The 18454-nt window shown below is 36.8% G+C and overlaps 1 protein-coding gene across 2 annotated transcripts in view; it reads left to right on the forward strand.

Annotated features, from left to right (window-relative positions):
• LRP1B (LDL receptor related protein 1B) overlaps positions 1–18454 on the forward strand; it is a 1880289-nt gene that overhangs the window by 1658746 nt on the left and 203089 nt on the right. For both annotated transcript variants that reach the window (XM_088022156.1, XM_088022157.1), the window contains 4 exons: positions 2991–3084; positions 13947–14063; positions 14184–14303; positions 15756–15875. In XM_088022156.1, coding sequence (XP_087878282.1) covers positions 2991–3084; positions 13947–14063; positions 14184–14303; positions 15756–15875 — 451 coding nt within the window. The remainder of the gene's footprint in view (positions 1–2990; positions 3085–13946; positions 14064–14183; positions 14304–15755; positions 15876–18454) is intronic.

The raw sequence follows: 18454 nt of genomic DNA on the forward strand, positions 1-18454 counted from the left end.
TAAAATATGTATTTTAGATATTTTTCAAATCCTGATTGCGAAGGTTTTGAATATACTCAGGAGACACGAAATTCTCTTGTTAATGTACTTTGATATACTGTAATGACTGGAAATGTTTAATGTTCAGGGCAATTGCTTTCAGAGTTAACCTTATATCCCCAGACAGTCACTATCAATAAAGGTAATATTTTTCCTGTGGTAATTTATAAAAACCACCACAGACATGACCACAGGCTAAGCAAGTACGGGAAAATGAGTTGAACAGTCAAATCTTCCCTGGATTCACAGTGCTCTATTCCCTCCCATATTGCTACGAGGGAAAAAAAATCACACTCTTATTTAAGAAAATAATGTAACTCTGCCTTGAATAAACTTCATGGTATCCAGAGAGGTTCAGCAAAAGCTACCATCAAATTTTCTCTTACTTGAAGAAAGTAAGAGTACTTTAAGTGAACAAACCTTTAGCTTGCTAATCCATTTCGTTAGACAAAACTGAACCTAAGCTATATTTTTCTATGTATTTTTCTATGTATTTTCTGTCTGACATATAGCATGTTAAGTAAATGTCACCTTGCTTTCAGGTCACTCACATGGGAATTACAACAGGAACACTTCAAAAAGAAAATTAATAAATTTTAGAAAATTGTCAAACATTTTCAATTCCAGATGACTTTTGTGATATATGCTTTTCACTGAATTTCTGTTGAAATAAGAAAACAATTCGATAGTGCTAGAAGAAACTTACTAAACTTTATTGCTTGGTTTTAATATTTTAAAGTAAATTTTTAATGGCAACTATTTTAGATGTGATGTACTCTATATGTAAAGTGTGATTTTCTTTAGTTTCTTTTATTTTATGAGAATAAGCTTAAAACTGAAAGGGGTTAGTTTGAGGTCCGAGATCACTAGGGAATAAATTTACTGAGTTTTCTTGGTCTCTGTACATTTGGCCAATTGTGAGGTTTAGTAGGAACAATATTTCTGTGCTCTGTTTCAGGAGAAGAATTTGAATTCAGATCAGCTTTCTTATAAAAAATCCAATAATAACCTTCTGAAATATTTTTCTAGCAACATGTTGCATGTGTGCTAAATAGTTTATAAGTAAATACTACCATATAACATTTTCAACTACTTTCTCTGTTATTAATCTTCCATTTGATGGTTTATTTCAAAAGAAAGGCGTTAAAAAACTTCCTACTTCTGTAAGTAATAGAAATTTTTTCTTATAATTTTTAACTATTTAAAATGGAAAGGATGATAGAACAAATAAAACACATTAATAGGGGTGCCTAGGTGCCAGTTGGTTAAACTTCTGACTCTTGGTTTAGGCTCAGGTCATGATATCAGGGTCCTGGGATTGAGCCCCATGTTGGGCTCTCCACTCAGCAAGGAGTCTGCTTCTCTGCCTCTCTTTTTCTCCCTCTGCCCCCACCCCTGCCTGCGTGTGTGCGCTCTCTCTCTCTCTCTCAAGTAAATAAATAAATCTTTGAAAAAAACACACTAGTAAATATATCAGTGAATAGTTTTTTTTTTATAATTTTAAGAATAAGTTTTATTACAGCAGTTTTCTTTAGTTTTATTTAAAAATATATAATATTCAAAAAAATAATATTCAGCAAAAATCTGTCACAGCCTTACTTTTTTACCTTTTTTTGATATGCAAATGTTCATTTTAAATTAGAGATACCTCTTATTTGCTAGGTTCTTTTCCGGGCTTTGTAGGGGAGGATGTAGTATAAGGTGGTAAGTCATTGACCAAGATAGCATTAACATTCCTCAGCTTGACTAAACTTTAGACAGTTTCTTCCTGGCTGTAGGCCCCTGAGTTCCTTTTTTTAGAACACTTACTTTAGAAAACTTGCAATTGTGAATTATTTCTCTGCCCCTTAGAGATGTAAATTTTCTCCCAGCCTCTTACCAGTTTTACAGGCTAGGAATGTCTTCCTCAGGGACTGGGAACCATCCCCTATAGATTTAATCATCAAGAAAGATAGTCCAGTCTTGTCTCAGTCTCTATGGGAAGGTAGGAGCCCAGCTTTGATAAGTACCATCTAGCAAATACAGACAGCCCAATCATGTTGACCAACATCCTCCATACTTTTCCATTAGTTTACCCCTGAGCTTAAACCCACCCCCTCCCTTTTGTTTCAGTGGAGTTCAGTTTGCTCTCTCTCCCCTATTGGCAATAGTTTTAAATAAAGTCTTTCTTGCCTGTTTAACTATCTAGTGCAATTTTTGTACCTGTTTTCTAGTTATGACAATTTATCTTATTTATCCTCAAAGATCATGTATATTTATTAGAAATTCTGAAAACTAAAAATAACTGTACTGGTTTTAACTGCTTTAAAGAAATATTCTTAAAATTTATTTGGGCAGATGTTCACTGTGGCTAAAGGCAGTATGTTCAGAAAGTTCCATGGAATAACAGCATGACAGTGCCAGAAAGGATCATCCAGATTATCTTTAACTCCTCATTTGGTGGCTAAGGAATAGAGATAGAGAGATGTTCATCAAATTGTCTAAGATTCCTAAGGAAATGCAATTTAATTAACTTAATTCAACTTTTCAATGAATTCAGGATGCCTTTTCCTGATATATCTGGTGATTTTTTTAGCCCTATTCAGCATTTGGCAAGCGTTCTGTAAAGGCTCAGATAATCGATATCTTAAATTTGCTGGCCACATGGTCTCTGTAGCAACTACATAATTCTGTTGTTGTGGTGCGAAAGCAGCCATGGATCATATGTAAATGGGTAAGCTTTTCTCTGCTCCAGAAATCCCAGGAGGTTTTCCTGAACAATGTGCTTTCCTGGCAGATCATTTTGCTCTTGTTGTGCATTTATTCCCTATTATGGTATGCTCTAAGACCACCACAGTTCATATTTGCAGCAAGAGAGTAGGCTAGGCTGCTCTGCCCTCGTGAGTTTTTAAATATCCATTTAATATTGGGGTAGGTTCTTCAACCCTTTTTTCTTTCTTTTTTTTTTTAAGTTTCGATGCAAAACTGATAAATGTATTCCATTCTGGTGGAAATGTGACACTGTGGATGACTGTGGCGATGGATCTGACGAACCTGATGACTGTCGTGAGTACATTGGTGAATGTGGGGATTTAGAATTTAGAGCTCCTTAAATTCCAGACCTTGAAAACTGAAGTGAGACCTTAAGGATTACGTTCTGATACTTTTACAAAATCTTTAAAAATACAACAAAAATTGTTACATTGTCTTGAGGATGTCTCTATTGACTGTTACATTTAGAATGACATTATCAGCAATTTGTGTTAGTATTTTGTTTTAAATTTTCTTACTTGCAGAAAAATTACACTCCACATGTAATGATCGGTATAAATAACAATCAGCATGATTTTGCCTGGATATATCACCAAATTAAAAGCAAAAATGGGCAAGTTTGCAGAATATCAATCAATAACTAAAATCTTACCTTTAAGGGATTAGTCTTTGTCAGTATTATAATACTGAACATTCCTTAAAAGTGAGATTTTTCCAGTATAAATCATTAGTCTGTTCTACTAATCATTTAGTATGCTTTGAGATATTGCCTTAAAATGACTACCAATTATGCTGAATGAAGTAAGTCAATCAGAGAAAAACATGTATCCTATGACCTTACTGATATGAGGAATTCTTAATCTCAGGAAACAAACTGAGGGTTGCTGGAGTGGGGGGTGGTGGGAGGGATGGGGTGGCTGGGTGATAGACACTGGGGAGGGTATGTGCTATGGTGAGCGCTGTGAACTGTGTAGGACTGTTGAATCACAGATCTGTACCTCTGAAACAAATAATATAATATATGTTAAAAAAAAGAAGATAGAAAAAAATGACTACTAATTATACTTTGACTCATATTGTGATTGTCATGGTTAGGTGCCAGATACATACATTCATACATACATATAGGTATGTATATCCATATAGGAATATACATGTATATATGGCATGTGTATATGTACATATGTGTATAAACACATGTATCTATGTGACACGTGTGTATGTGCATGTGTGTACAAATATGTGTATGTATATGTTGTGTGTGCATATGTGTATAAACGCGTGCATACATGACATGTGTACATATGTTTATAAACATGTGTATGTATATGACATGTGCGTGTACACATGTGTATAAACATGTACGTATATGGCGTATGTGTATGTACATATATGTGTATATACATTTAGCTATCTTTGGTAACTTTGGTTGTAATGGACAGTCAGTAAACTTTTTCTTGATAGTCTTTTATAGTTCACTCCATGGGTCACTTTAATATTGTCCTGTCAAGTTGAAGATGCTTATAGTCAATCATGATAATTCCCTCAAATCTCAGTGTATGATTTGCCATGATTTGGCCTTAACAATTGAGTTCAGGATCCTTAGGCTTGCCCTAGAGTAAGACAGTATACTAAGTAAAAAGGTAGTTACTTTCGGCTGTAGAACTTTCCACCACATAATTACAAAGTTGTTCTAAAGTGAGGGTCTCTAGATAGTTACTTAAATGAGATGTAGTCCATCTCTCTGGTCACTATCAAGTGTATATAAAACATTTGAAGTTGTTTCACATAGTTCATTTATATTTTTGAAAGCAGCTAATAATATATTCAAGGAAAAGGAAAAAAAGACAGACTTTGCTTTTCTAATATTCTTTTTATGTTCTCGAAAGGTCCATTGGTCTTTGATTCTTTTAATATAGTTTTTGTTTTCACTGTGATAGGAAATATATAAGTAGTTTTGTATGAAGTAAGTATTATCTGTTATGCCTGAATTATATTTGAATTAAAGGGACTATCAAAGGAACAGGAAATTATATTGGTGACCAACTGAGATTTACTCATTAAAAGAAAGTTATTGATTTCCCTGCAATAAAGAAAACTTTCAAAATATAATAAATAAAATAAATACAACTTATTTTGTAATTTACAGAAATAAAGGAGAATGAATATGTTAAATGAGTCCTCATATTAAAATGACTTTTCCTAGGGGCACCTGGGTGGCTCAGTCAGTTAAGCATCTGCCTTCAGCTCAGGTCATGATCCCGGAACCCCGAGATCAAGTCCCACATAGGACTCCCTACTCAGCGGGGGTCTGCTTCTCCCTCTGCCCTTCACCCTGCTTGTGAAATTTGCTCGCTCACACTCTCTCAAATAATAAATAAAATATTTTTTAAAAAAGATGATATTTCCAGCCCAGATTCACTAAAGCGTTCTCTGTGGAAAGACTGCCATTATGACCTACAAAGAAGGTCAGTGGCTCCCAATTCTTTACCGTCTAAACTACTTGAGGCTCCTGAGTTCTAACTTTAATCTTGATTGGACTATCATGCTGTAACCGTACTGATATAAAAAATTAACCAAAGATTTAGTATAATAAGTTTTTCATATTTACACACTTTCTTTCTTTTTATTTTTTTATATTATGTTATCTTAATTACCATACATTACATCATTAGTTTTTGATGTAGTGTTCCATGATTCATTGTTTGCGAATAACACCCAGTGCCCCATGCAGTACGTGCCCTCTTTAATACCCATCACCAGGCTAACCCATCCCCCCACACCTATCCCCTCTACAACCCTCAGTTTGTTTCTCAGAGTCCATAGGCTCTCATGGTTCATCTCCCCCTCCGATTTCCCCCCTTCATTCTTCCCTTCCTGCTATATTCTTTTTTTTTTTTCAAGATATAATGTATTATTTGTTTCAGAGGTACAGGTCTGTGATTCAAAGGTCTTACAGTTCACAGCTCTCACCATAGCAGGCACCCTCCCCAGTGTCTATCACCCAGCCACCCCATCCCTCCCACCTCCCACCACTCCAGCAACCCTCAGTTTGTTTGCCAAGATTAAGAATTACTCATATCAGTGAGGTCATAGGATACATATCTTTCTCTGATTAACTTATTTTGCTCAGCATAATACCCTAAAGTTCCAACCACGTCATTGTAAATGGCAAGACTTCATTCCTTTTGATGGCTGCCTAACATTCCATTGTGTATATATACCACCTCTTCTTTATCCATTCATCTGTCGATGGACACCTTGGCTCTTTCCACAGTTTGGCTATTGTGGACATTGCTGCTATAAACATTGGGGTGCACATAACCTTTCGGATCACTACATTTGTATTTTGGGGGTAAATACCCAGGAGTGCAATTGCTGGATCATATGGTAGCTCTGTTTTCAACTGTTTGAGGAACCTCCATACTGTTTTCCAGAGTGGCTGCACCAGCTTGCATTCCCACCAACAGTGTAGGAGGGTTCCCCTAACTCCGCATCCCAGCCAACATCTGTCGTTTCCTGAATTGTTAATTTTAACCATTCAGACTGGTGTGAGGTGGTATCTCATCGAGGTTTTGATTTGGATTTCCCTGATGTTGAGCAATGTTGAGCACTTTTTCATGTGTGTGTTAGCCATTTGGATGTCTTCTTTGGAAAAATGTCTGTTCATGTCTTCTGCCCATTTCTTGATTGGATCATTTTTTTCTTTGGGTGTTGAGTCTGATAAGTTCTTTATAGATTTTGGATACTAGACCTTTACTGATATGTCATTTGCAAATATTTTCTCCCATTCTGTCGGTTGTCTTGTGGTTTTGTGGACTGTTTCTTTTGCCGTGCAAAACCGTTTTATCTTGATGAAGTCCCAATAGTTCATTTTTGCCCTTGCTTCCTTTGCTTTTGGTGATGTATCTAGGAAGAAGTTGCTGCCTGTGTTCTCCTTTAGGATTTTGATGGACTCCTGTCTCACATTTAGGTCTTTCAAACATTTTGAGTCTATTTTTGTGTGTGGTGTAAGGAAATGGTCCAGGTTCATTCTTCTGCATGTGGCTGTCCAATTTTCCCAACACCATTTCTTGAATAGACTGCCTTTTTGCCATTGGACATTCTTTCCTGCATTGTCAAAGATGAGTTGACCATAGAGTTGAGCGTCCATTTCTGTTCCATTCTCTATTCTGTTCCATTGATCTAAGTGTCTGTTTTTGTGCCAGTACCATACTTTCTTGATGATGACAGCTTTGTAATAAAGCTAGAAGTCTGGAATTGTGATGCCACCAGCTTTGCTTTTCTTTTGCAACATTCCTCTGGCTATTCAGGGTCTTTTCCGGTTCCATACAAATTTTAGGATTATTTGTTCCATTTCTTTGAAAAAAGTGGATGGTATTTTGATAGAGATTGCATTGAATGTGTAGATTGCTCTAGGTAGCATTGACATCTTCACAATATTTGTTCTTCAAATCCATGAGCATGGAACGTTTTTCCTTTCTTTGTGTCTTCCTCAGTTTCTTTGATGAGTATTTTATACTTTTTGGAGTACAGATTCTTTGTCTCTTTGGTTAGATTTATTCCTAGGTATCTTATGGTTTCAGGTGCAATTGTAAATGGGATCGACTCCTTAAGTTCTCTTTCTTCTGTCTTGCTGTTGGTGTATAGGAATGCTACTGATTTCTCTGCATTGAAATTCTATCCTGCCACTTTCCTGAATTCCTATATGAGTTCTAGCAGTTTTGGGGTGGAGTCTTTGGGTTTTCCACATAAAGTATCATATCATCTGCAAACAGTGAGAGTTTGACTTCTTCCTCGCCGATTTGGATGCCTTTGATTTCTTTTTGTTGTCTGATTGCTGTGGCTAGGACTTCTAATACTATGTAAAATGGCAGTGGTGATAGTGGAAATCCCTGCCGTGTTCCTGACCTTAGGGGGAAAGCTCTCAATTTTTCCCCGTTGAGAATGATATTCGCTGCGGGTTTTTCATAGATGGCTTTTATAATATTGAGGTATGTAACCTCTATGCCTATACTCTAAAGAGTTTTGATCAAGGGAGGATGCCGTCCTTTGTCAAATGCTTTTTCTGCATCTATTGAGAGGGTCATATGATTCTTGTTCTTTCTTTTGTTAATGTATTGTATCACATTGATTGATTTGTGGCTGTTGAACCAACCTTGCAGCCCAGGGATAAATCCCACTTGGTCCTGGTGAATAATGCTTTTAATGTACTGTTGGATCCTATTGGCTAGTATTTTGGTGAGAATTTTTGCATCCATGTTCATCAAAGATATTGGTCTGTAATTCTCCTTTCCGATGGAGTCTTTGTCTGGTTTGGGGATCAAGGTAATGGTGGCCTCATAAAACGAGTTTGGAAATTTTCCTTCCATTTCTATTTTTTGGAACAGTTTCAGAAGAAGAGATATTAACTCTTCTTTAAATGTTTGGTAGAATTCCCCTGGGAAACCATCTGGCCCTGGGCTCTTGTTTGTTGGGAGATCTTTGATGACTGCTTCAATTTCCTTAGTGGTTATAGGTCTGTTCAGGTTTTCTATTTCCCCCGGGCTCAGTTTTGGTAGTTGATACTTCTCTAGGAATGCATCCATTTCTTCCAGGTTATCGAATTTGCTGGCATGTATTTGCTCATAATATGTTCTTAGAATTGTTTGTATTTCTTTGGTGTTGGTTGTGATCTCTCCTCTTTCATCCCTATTTTATTTTTTTGGGTCATGTCTCTTTTCTTTTTGATACGTCTGGCCAGGGGTTTATCAATCTTGTTAATTCTTTCAAAGAACCAGCTCCTAGTTTCGTTGATCTGTTCTCCTGTTCTTTTGGTTTCTATTTCATTGATTTCTGCTCTGAGCTTTCTTATTTCTCTTCTCCTGCTGGGTTTAGGCTTTATTTGCTGTTCTTTCTCCAGCTCCTTTAGGTGTAGGGTTAGGTTGTGTATTTGCGATCTTTCTTGTTTTTTGAGAAAGGCTTGTATTGCTATATACTTTCCTCTTAGGGCTGCCTTTGCCGCATCCCAAAGATTTTGAACATTTGTGTTTTCATTTTCATTGGTGTCCATGAATTTTTTTAATTCTTCTTTAATTTCCTGGTTGACCCATTCATTCTTTAGTAGGATGCTCTTTAGCCTCCATGTATTTGAGTTCTTTCCGACTTTCCTCTTGTGAATGGGTTCTAGTTTCAAAGCACTGTGGTCCGAAAATACACCGGGATTGATCCCAGTCTTTTGGTACCAGTTGAGACCTGATTTGTGACCTACAAGGTGATCTATTCTGGAGAATGTTCCATGGGCACTAGAGAAGAATGTGTATTCTTTTGCTTTGGGATGGAATGTTCTGAATATTTCTGTGAAGTTCATTTGGTCCAGTGTTTCATTTAAAGTCTTTATTTCCTTGTTCATCCTTTGCTTAGATGATCTGTCCATTTCAGTCTGGGGGGTGCTAAAGTCCCCCTTTATTATTGTATTGTTCTCGAAGTGTTTCTTTATTTTGTTATTAATTGGATTATATAATTGGCTGCTCCCATGTTAGGGGCATAGATATTTACAATTGTTAGATCTTCTTGTTGGATAACCCTTTAAGTAGGATATAGTGTCCTTCCTCATCTCTTATTATAGTCTTTGGTTTAAAATCTATTTGTCTGATATAAGGATTGCCACCCCAGCTTTCTTTTGGTGTCCTTTAGCATGATACATGTTTTCCCTCCCCTCACTTTCAATCTGGGGGTGTCTTTGGGTCTAAAATGAGTCTCTTGCAGACAGCATATTGATGGGTCTTGTGTTTTTATCCAATCTGATAGCCTGTGTCTTTTGATTGGGGCATTTAGCCCATTTACATTCAGGGTAACTATTGAAGGATATGAATTTAGTGCCATTGTATTGTCTCTAAGGTGACTATTACTGTATATTGTCTGTGTTCCTTTCTGGCCTATGTTACTTTAGGCTCTCTCTTTGCTTAGAGGACCCCTTTCACTATTTCTTGTAGGGCTGGTTTCACGGTTGCAAATTCCTTTGGTTTTGTTTGTCCTGGAAGCTTTTTATCTCTCCTTCTATTTTCAATGACAGTTTAGCTAGATATAGTATTCTTGGCTGCATATTTTCTCATTTAGTGCTGAATATATCATGCCAGTCATTTCTGGCCTGCCAGGTGTCTGTGGATAGGTCTGTTGCCAATCTAATGTTTCTACCATTGTAGGTTACGGATCTCTTGGCCTTAGCTGCTTTCAGGATTTTATCTTTATTTCTGAGACTCATAAGTTTTACTATTAGATGTCAGGGTGTTGACCTATTTTTATTGATTTTGAGGGGGGGTTCTCTGTGCCTCCTGGATTTTGATGCCTGTTTCCTTCCCCACATTAGGGAAGTTCTCTGCTATAATTTGCTCCAATATACATTCTGCCCCTCTCTCTCTTTCTTCTTCTTCTGGGATCCCAATTATTCTAATATTGTTTTGTCTTATGGTATCACTTATCTCTTGAATTCTGCCCTCGTCATTCACTAGTTGTTTATTTTTCTTTGTCTCAGCTTCTTTATTCTCCATCATTCGGTCTTCTAGATCACTATTCTCTCTTCTGCCTCATTTATCCTAGCAGTTAGAGCCTCCATTTTTATTGCACCTCATGAATAACCTTTTTGATTTCAAGTTGGTTAGATTTTAGTTTTTTTATTTCTCTTGAAAGTTTTTCTCTAATATCTTCCATGCTGTTTTTCAAACCCAGCTAGTATCTTTAAAATCGTCATTCTGAACTCTAGTTCTGACAACTTACTAATGTCTGTGTTGATTAGGTGTCTGGCAGTCGGTACCGCCTCTTGTTCTTTTTTTTGAGATGATTTTTTCTGTCTTGTCATTTTGTCCAGAGGACAACAGATGAATGAGAGAACAAAATGCTAACAGGATAACAACGACCCCAGAAAAATATACTCTAAATATATCAGAAGAGACCTGATATTGGGGGAAAAGAAAAGGAAGGAACGAAAAAAGAAAAATGAAAAAGAAAACGATTTAAAAAATTTAAAAAAGAATATGATTAGGCAGGTGAATAGATCAGTGCCACACACTAGATTTTGGGCATATTTTGGTCTGTTAGAAGATAGTGCCCCCAAAAATTTAAAGAAGAAAAGCTTATTTATGTACAAAAAATAGGGTTAAATATAGTGAAGGGATGGAATACGACTGTAAAGATGAAAATTATAAAAGATTTTATAAAAGCAATTGATAAGATATGAAGTTGGTTGAAAAACAAAATAAGAGAAATTTTAAAAAAGGAAGAAAAAGGAGAGAATGTGATCAGACAGGGGAGTAGAACAAAGCCATACACTAGAGATTTAGGGTATATTTTGGTCCTTTAGAAGAAATTGTATCCCAAAATTTAAAGAGAGAACAACTTAGATATATGCCAAAAATAAGGTTAACTACTATGAAGGGATAGAATATGACTCTAAAAATGAAAAATAAAAAAGATTTTTAAAAACGGATTGATAACATGTTGGTTAAAAAAAGGAAAAAGAAAAATTTAAAAAAAAGAAAAAGAAAATTAAAAAAATATTAACTTTGAAAGACTAAAGAATTAGGGGGAAAAAATGCCATGAATTCTATGTGCTGTATTCCCCTAGTGCTGGTGTTCTGCCATTCTCATTGATGGGTAAACTTGGTCTTGGCTGGCTGTTCTTGCTGATCTTCTGGGGGACGGACCTGTCACAGTGATTCTCAGATGTCTTTGCTGGAGGTGGAATTGCCCTGCCCTTCTGGGGGCCAGGTTGAGTAATCTGCTCGGGTTTGCTCTCCGTAGCTTTTGTTCCCTGCAAGCTTTCTGAATTGCTTTTAAGGACGAGAGTGAAAATGGCGGCCTCCCAATCTCTGCGTGGAGGAGCCGAGAACTTGGGGCCCTACTCCTCAGTGTGCCCCCAGAGAAAAGCAGTCAATCACTCCTGTCTCCCCAGTCTCTTGCCACACTCCATGCTCACCCAGCCTGTGACCAAGCATTTCTAGCTCTGGCACATGACCCCGTGTGGAGTCTCCAAACCCAGCAGATTCCTGCGGTGTGCTCCCCTGCCGCTCTTCCTGGGGGAGGAAGGGGATCCTCCCCAGATCTACCACTTGTTGGGTCCCTGTTGGAGGAGCCATGGCCCGACTGTGCCGTGGATAACAGTTTATGGCAACCCTGAGCTGAGAGCCCCCTCTAGCTCCATCTCTGCAGCCAGCTTGCCCACTCCGACATCTGGGAGCTCTGCTGCAATCAGGCACCCCCCGTCTTTCTGTGACCCTGAGGGTCCTGAGACCACACTGTCCTCAGCGAGGGTTCCACCCCCTGCTTAGCCACTGGAGTGACATCCCTCAGTGGAGCGGAGTGGACTTGTAAAAGTTCCAGTTTTGTGCTCCGCTGCTCCATCACTTGCCGGTATCGGCTGACAGAGACCCCCTCCCCCGCTGTCTATCTTCCCGAGTATTGCCTCAGATTCGCTTCTCCACACATCCTACTTTCCAGAAAGTGGTCACTTTTCTGTTCAGAGAGTTGCTGCTATTCTTTTCTTTGATCTCCTGTTGAGTTTGTAGGTGTTCAGAATGGTTTGATCCCTATCTAGCTGAATTCCTGGGACCAGACGAAATTTAGGTCTCCTACTCCTCCACCATCTTGCTCCTTCCCCCCTCATATTTACACACTTTCAAAATATATGGTGAACAAATATAATTTTAAAGTCGTCTGAGGGAAAGCAAGGAGACATCTGGTATCTAAGAGTTTCTGTGTCATCCTTATCCTGCTTAAATACCAATACTACATGTTTTTATTGGTGACATTATCTCTGTGATTTTTAGTAAATGATCTTTTAGTTGGAGTCGATGGGTTAACAGCACCGAACATCTGTAGGCATGGAGCTTTATTTTGAGAGTTATGGTGAGGTGGAAAGTGATGTACATGAGTCTGTGGAGTGTTTAGAATTCATTTTTGAGTAGCTGCATCTTCAAAATTTGCAGGTACTAATTTACTGACATCCTTATAATTTCATCTGAAAAGACAGGAAAGTTTAAATCCTGTTTCACATAACTTGCAAACTTCAATAATGTTATTTAAATGCATGTGGTTAAGAGTGATACATCACGAATTCTCTGGCACCCTAAGTTTTTGATTGCATTTTCTATGATGCTCTAGTACACCAAGGATTATCCTGGAGACACATTTAAAGGTCAGATAGGCTTCCCATCTATTTTCCAGGCGTTGAAACTCCTCTGATAGTTAAAATTCATCTTATGGGCAGGTTGTTTTGGTAGCAAAGGGACATTCAAGAAAACCATATATGAAGCAAAAGGAAATAGAGGAAGTGCACATGTTCATAATATGAGAAATTAAGTATCACACAGTTTCAACACTTAGTGTGATTAACTAAGAAATGTTATAGATTGAAGTTAAATGACTTTCAACATTTTAGAACTCACTTATATGGAAGTCGAGCATATATTGAGTTAATTTTTTAATGTTAAAGAAATTTCACTTAATATTATATATATAAAAGCATAATTAATTTCCCAAAGAAAGTTTAAAATATCACTTATTAATATTTGGTTGACTTATCAAAACTACATACATTAGGATCATCAGTCAAAAGGTAAGTATTTTATTGCAAGCAACTTGGTTTGTGAGAAGACTCAGAGTCAGATCTAGATCTAATTTCCATATCTGGCACTTGAAACTTGTACATACTTGGGTGAGTTATTAATATCCATGAGACCTAGTTTCCCTATTTATAAAATGGTCATGGTGATACTGAGGTGAGAAAGTTATGATGAGATTCAATTAGTAGCTCTATGTGAAAGGGTCTCACCCAGTGCTTGATACAGAGTAGATATTCAATAGATCCTACTTTATTATGATGATTATTCTTATCATTATTTCATATATAAATTCAAAAATATGGCAAAAATGCCTTATCATCTGGGATTTCTTACTGTTAATTTGTGAAATGTAATCTGGAGGCCATCTGAGTTGCTCATGGCTTGGTCGTACCATATATCTAAACCCAATAGCTATCTATGTATAAGACATTCACGTTGTGCTCTAGGGTATGTTTAATATAATGAAATAATAAATATCTGTAATGTCAGGAAAGCTCTATTTAAGAGGTCATGAGTGAAGCTTGGCGTTCGATGATACCAGTCTGTTTTCTCCCCTAGCTGAATTTAAATGTCAGCCAGGCCGGTTTCAGTGTGGCACTGGGCTCTGTGCTCTGCCTGCTTTCATCTGTGATGGAGAGAACGACTGTGGAGACAATTCTGATGAACTCAACTGTGGTAGGTGATTAAATTCTTAACCAAGGAACAGAAATCTAATTATTACCTGATTTTGTCTGCACTGATTTAAACAGACACCGTTTCAGCACAGATTTTGTTGTTCTTCTTTCTCTCTTTTAGACACACATGTCTGCCTGTCAGGTCAGTTCAAGTGTACAAAGAACCAAAAATGTATCCCAGCAAACCTCAGGTGTAATGGACAAGATGACTGTGGGGATGAGGAAGATGAAAGGGACTGTCGTAAGTCACCTCAGAATGTTCCATCTTGTCTTACTCGAATCTCAACTGACATTGGTCTAAAATTTTTTGTTGCGTACCATACATCCACATAGTGTAGAAAAACATAACACCAATTATGGGCATATACTTCCAAATCGGTACCTTTGGGGATGGGTTACTTAAGAAGCTCTCTATAAAGGATATAGAGAAAATTAAAACATGGGTGGTCTTTACTTAAATAGCTACGTGGAGGTTATGGCAAACCTGAAACAACATGCATTCATTCACATCATCCTTAAGGGAAGAAGCAAAATCAACATTACAGGTGACTGGGGTGTTTTATTCATAAATTGATTTTTTTTTTTTTTGCCCACATTAAGCAGCTACAGGTATTTTTCTTCTATTGATTAATCAGTTACTTGAAATCAACTCCATTAATTAGATTGTTTTTCCCCCATAAAATACATGTTGAATATATGATGAGAAAATCTGAGCAAAAGGATCTACAAAATAATTTGTTAAAAACCGTAGATAATACTCTATATAATGTATCTTTGCAAGCTACTTCAAAGAACAACAGTAAAATATCTTCTACTCTTTTCCCTCTTTTTCCCATCCCCCACCAAAAATCAAACTCGGTTAAATGGAAGGCAAAACAGTTTCCGTCGTATACATATATGCACAGAGGCAGACAGGCACGTGCGCGCGCGCACACACACACACACACACACACACACACACACACACACACAGAATCGGAACAATAAAGTACCTGTCAAGTTTCAGGGTTTCAACAGAACCACTGTCAACATTTCTGTCTTGCTGTAGTTTTATTTTATTCCCCTAAAACTTTTATCAGTAAATAATGTGCAGTCACCCAGCAATTTGATTGAGATGGTGCATTCAGAATAAAGTCACTACCACTTCTTTATGGTTAGTCATTCTAAGAGCTGATCCATTAAACTGACTAGGATTTGTGATGCAGTTTACACTCTAATTCCCATGTTCGCCTCTTCCCTCAAAAACCCAACACAACTAGAGATTTTGAGGAGTTTGATGGTTTTTATTTCCTTATTCACCAATATCTTCTGATTTTAGTCTTTTTCTATTTATAGAAATGCATATGTATAAATTCTTCCATTTATTTGGTAAAATTATTCTGAAAGGCTCTGAATTCTTTATTTTTAAAATTAATTTTGAAATATAGCTAATCAAGGTGGGCTTGTTTTGAGAACTCTGATTTTTATCAAATGTATCATTGCAGAAATAGGTTTTATTTATTTCTACCAGAAAGAATATTTGGAATATATCATAGATAATGAAAGTTAAAACTCTTCACCTTCAGAGCTTTATTAATTAAAAGATAATACATTTCCAGTTGACTGTCTTAAGCAGTTGTTTGTCTAATTGTTTTTTAGATAAAATGTCTGTTCTTGTTCAAAGCTACATTTTAATAGATGTTTTTCTCTTAAGCTGAAAACAGCTGTTCTCCAGACTATTTCCAATGTAAAACTACTAAACATTGCATTTCCAAGCTGTGGGTTTGTGATGAGGATCCAGACTGTGCAGACGCATCAGATGAGGCCAACTGTGGTGAGTGTTTTGTGACCCTGTATCATACCTACTGTGTTTGTGTCATCTGACATAGCCACAGTGAAAGGAATTTGAACACAATTCTGGTGAAACTAAGGTCTCACATGAGAAAGTTTTGTCTCTGCGTTCACAGAGTCTTAGTAACCTCAGGTGAGCTATTTTATAAAAAACAATGTCAGGTTAGCTATTTTTACCCATAGAAGGGTAAGGCAGAGGAGTAATATTGCTGAAAATGACTCAACACTACTTCTAAAAGGACGGATTTAAAAGGTAGGCTAAACTATCACCTTCTTGTATTAAAGTGTGCACATGGTATTAGTATTTAATTAATAGAAACAATGAGACATTATCTTTGCATTGTTCCAGACTTTATTTATTTATTTTGCTTAAATACATATGATTTTCCATTCATTCAATGAATACTGGTTATTCTTAAACATGGTGAAAGGAAGGGAAAAGATAATAAAAGTATCTTTTCTGTCTTAATAGATGACAAGGATTACTTAAGTTAGCATTTGTTTCTGAAACATTTATCTTTTCACTTAAAATCAGTTCTTTTATTTACAAGAATTAGTCCTTAATTAACATTGCAGAAATGGAGAACATATTCGTTTTGTTTAATGCATTTCATTCTATCTTGAAAATGTCAACAGGAAGACAGAAATGAAGAGTAGTTGTCATCTGTAATTCATTTTATCAACATTTATTAAACACTAATAGAGACTATTTTGTAGGTGAATACACCAAACTTGGCATTGTTGGGGAAGCAAAAAAATACATAATCTAGTAATTGATTAAGAAAAGCAAAGTTTGGGCGCCCCGGTGGCTCAGTCAGTTAAGCATCCAATTCTTGATTTCGGCTCAGGTCATGACAACCCTGAGGCTCTGCACTGGCCATGGAGCCTGCTTGGAATTCTCTCTCTGCTTCTCCCTCTGCCCCTCCCCAACCTTCTAAAAAAAAAAGAAAGAAAAAAGAAAGAAAGAAAGAAAGAAAGAAAGAAAGAAAGAAAGAAAGAAAGAAAGAAAGAAAGGTAAATTTTATTCAAACAATATAGGACTTCCAGGTTTGGTAGACAAAATTGTGTTAAATGCAACTGCTATCTTCCACACTGCTCTTGGTTAACTCTTCTGAGAAAAAAAAAAAAGGAAATAATGAAAAACCTTTATGTTCTCTGAAATTCCATTTTTACTGAACAACATTCATGAGTTATATGTGTAATAATTGACATTCATGTGTCTCTAAGTGTTTTTCCTGATGTCTTCCATATGACTATGTCTTCAGAACATGAAACCAAAACAACTTATCACAGTATCTTGAAACCCCATTTACCACTTTGTGAAACTCATAAGCAGTTCATAGAGCCTCAAAGTACAGTCATCAGTGATTTGTTTGTAACAATTATTAAGGACTTTTGCAGACTAGTTTATATATATATTATTGGCAAGTTTGCTCTGTTGTCTTTAGTATTTTTTGTTTACCAAAGCAAAAATGGAATAATGACATGTTAGCTATATGAATATTTTTTCTGGACTATCTATAACTTTTTATTTAATTGGTTGTAATTTAACTGTTGTGGTGGATTATATTATTCAAACTGATCATTATTGACCATTATAATAACAATAATTCCTAATACTTATTTGTGTTTGCTATATGGCCCAGGAAATGTGTTAAAGGCTTTATATTCATTATCTCATGTAATCTCTTTACTATCCTTACTTTATTGATGTCGTGAAAGAGTCCCAGGGAGGTTACATAACTTACCCAAACTTTCATGGCTAGCAGGTGGTGGAACTGGGACTTGAATCCAGAATTATTTCACACTATTCCACACACTCTGTGAACATAGTATAAAGCCACCTCATTCTCTTTTTTTAAAGATTTTATTTAGGGGCACCTGGCTGACTCAGTAGGTTAAACGTCTGCCTTCAGCTCAGGTCATAATCCTGTGGTCCTGGGATCGAGTACCGCATTGGGCTCTCTGCTCAATGGGGAGCCTGCTTCTCTCTCTCCCTCTGCCATTCCCCCTGCTCGTGCTCTCTCTCTCTCACACACACAAACACAAAAATAAATAAATTAAATCTTTAAAAGAATAAAGATTTTATATATTTATTAGAGAGAGGGAGAGAGAGAGAGGGCTCATGTGTGCACACTCACGTGCACCAATGGGAGAGTATGGGGGAGGGGAGAAGGGTGGGAGAGGGACAAGCTGACTTTGTGTCCAGTGCAGAGTCCCACACGGGATCCCAAGATCATGACCCCTGCTGAAACCAAGAGTCAGACACAACTGACTAAGTCACCAGGTGCCCCTAGATCCACCTCATTCTTTATGTGTAAAGAGAAAAATATTTAAATGTTTTCTGTTATAAAGTGATATAGAATTCTCCTGGCCATAGTCATTGTTGTAAGTTCCTGACCAGTACACAAACACATACATACCTACAGTAAGAGGAAGAGAAGAGGCGGGAAGGTTGCATCTGATTTGCCTTAGACCCACTATAAAATTTTATTGTGGGCAGACACTAATTTAATTTAAAAAAACAACTTTTTAAAAAAGATTTTATTTATTTATTTCTTT

The sequence above is a fragment of the Eumetopias jubatus genome, unplaced genomic scaffold (genome assembly GCF_037043125.1).
Source record: "Eumetopias jubatus isolate StellerSeaLion01/CBP00866 unplaced genomic scaffold, mEumJub1_p1.0 scaffold_3, whole genome shotgun sequence".
Classification (NCBI taxonomy): Eukaryota; Metazoa; Chordata; class Mammalia; order Carnivora; family Otariidae; genus Eumetopias; species Eumetopias jubatus.